At 38.1% G+C, this 1888-nt stretch overlaps 1 protein-coding gene across 2 annotated transcripts in view; it reads left to right on the top strand.

Moving 5' to 3' along the window:
• The window catches only part of LOC106878350 (acidic mammalian chitinase), a 69994-nt gene that overhangs the window by 63828 nt on the left and 4278 nt on the right, over positions 1-1888 (top strand). For both annotated transcript variants that reach the window (XM_052969765.1, XM_052969766.1), the window contains 2 exons: positions 559-682; positions 1337-1522. In XM_052969765.1, the coding sequence (XP_052825725.1) occupies positions 559-682; positions 1337-1522 (310 nt within the window). The remainder of the gene's footprint in view (positions 1-558; positions 683-1336; positions 1523-1888) is intronic.

Genomic DNA, 1888 nt, shown 5'->3' with positions numbered 1-1888 from the left:
ACATATATATCATATATATATATAAGGAACTATCTAAAACTGTTTTATGAAAAATTGGCCATTATCTTTGCATCAACCTGATATTAGCCAAAGTTTTACATCCTATCTAAGAATGGGAGTGACATGTTATTGCTTAATGTTACACAAACAAGCCCAATGTATTCTCAATGATTAGTGAATGGATTGACCTAATTTCTTCGATCATCATTGTTTAATGTCCACTTTCCCTGCTGGCATGGGTTTGACATTTTGATATGCAGCTGGCCAGCCGAGGAGCTGTCCAGACCCCAATTGTCTGTTGTGGCATGGCTTCTATGGCTGGATGCTCTTCCTTACGCCAACCACTTTACAGAGTGTGTTGGGTGCTTTTTATCTGCCCCCAGCACAGGTGTGTTTACCCAGCACTGGCGCAAGTGCATTTTATGTGGCACTGGCACTTGTAAAGGACAAGCCTGTATATATGGCTGATAGTGATTCTACTTAGCATTCAGTTATCAAATTATCGCATGATGTTATTTTTATGCACGTTTTCTATTATTACCTCCTTGTGTTTTGCAGCACTTTAGATTTTGCTACAGTGATGACCTATGACTTCCACATGTTCATCAAAAATGTAGACGTCAACACAGGGTTCAACAGTCCACTTTACCCAGCGATATATGAAAGAAAACTTTCCAGTACGGTAGGTACTATAAACATTACTCTTTGTTTGAAAATGTTACCTTATTAGGCTTAGTGGTTAGAGTGTTCAGCTTATGATTGTGAGATCATGAGTTCAATTCCCGTCAGCGTGTTGTGCAAGACACTTTATTTCTTGAGCAAGACACTTTATTTCACATTGCTTCAGTCCACTCAGTTGGTAAAAATGAGTTGTGCCTGTATTTCAAAGGGCAAGCCTTGCCACATTCTGTTTCGCACTGAATATCCCTGAGAACCATGTAAAGAGTATGTATATCAGGGAAGAGCTCAACCACTTGCACATTAATTTCACGAGCAGCCTGTTCCATTGATTGAATCGACTGGAACACTCATCGTCATAATCAAAAGAGTGCTTGTATAGAGTATGTATAGTATATTCTTCTCTCGTTCTCTTATTCCCCACCTTTCTCTCTCTTTATATGTGTGAGCATGTAGTTATGTTTGTATCTGTGTAATATCTGTCTGTCTGTCTCTCTCATTCTCTCTAGCTGTATGTATATATTTCTGTATGTGTGTGTGTGTGCGTGTGAGAGAGGGTGTTTGCCTCTAATGCCAAAAAGTACTGTTGCCAAACAGCCATGCCAAATCATCAATACCTAAGCAGCTACACCCAATTGTCTCATTCTAATTTTTCCAGGTTGGTCTTATGGATTACTACTTGAAAACAGGTTTTTCTCCGTCGAAACTTCTCGTTGGACTCCCAACGTATGGTCGGACATGGAAATTGAAAACAGCTGAAAACCATGGAGTCCATGCCCCTGCTGTTGGCAAAGGGGATCCAGGATCAATAATCCATAGCAGAGGGGTCTTTACATATCCTGAGGTATGATATTTTTAGTTTTTATTTTGGTCTAATTTTTTAATTCTTTACTTTGATATTTCATTGAGCAAATACCTTTAATCTTTTACTTGTTTCAGTCATTTGACTGCGGTCATGCTGGGGCATCACCTTGAAGGGCTTTAGTTCAACAAATTGACCCTATGACTTTTTTTGTTTTTTTTTTTCTTTGAAGCCTAGTACTTATTTTATTGATCTCTTTTGCTGAACTGCTAATTTACAGGGATGTAAATACACCATCACTGGTTGTCAAGTGGTGGTGGTGGTGGTGGGAGACAAAGACAGACACAGAAACACATTATTATAATTATACATACATGTATATATATATATATATATATATATATATAT

Source organism: Octopus bimaculoides, chromosome 7, assembly GCF_001194135.2.
Source record: "Octopus bimaculoides isolate UCB-OBI-ISO-001 chromosome 7, ASM119413v2, whole genome shotgun sequence".
NCBI classification, from domain to species: Eukaryota; Metazoa; Mollusca; class Cephalopoda; order Octopoda; family Octopodidae; genus Octopus; species Octopus bimaculoides.
This window is presented reverse-complemented; position numbering and strand designations above follow the sequence as displayed.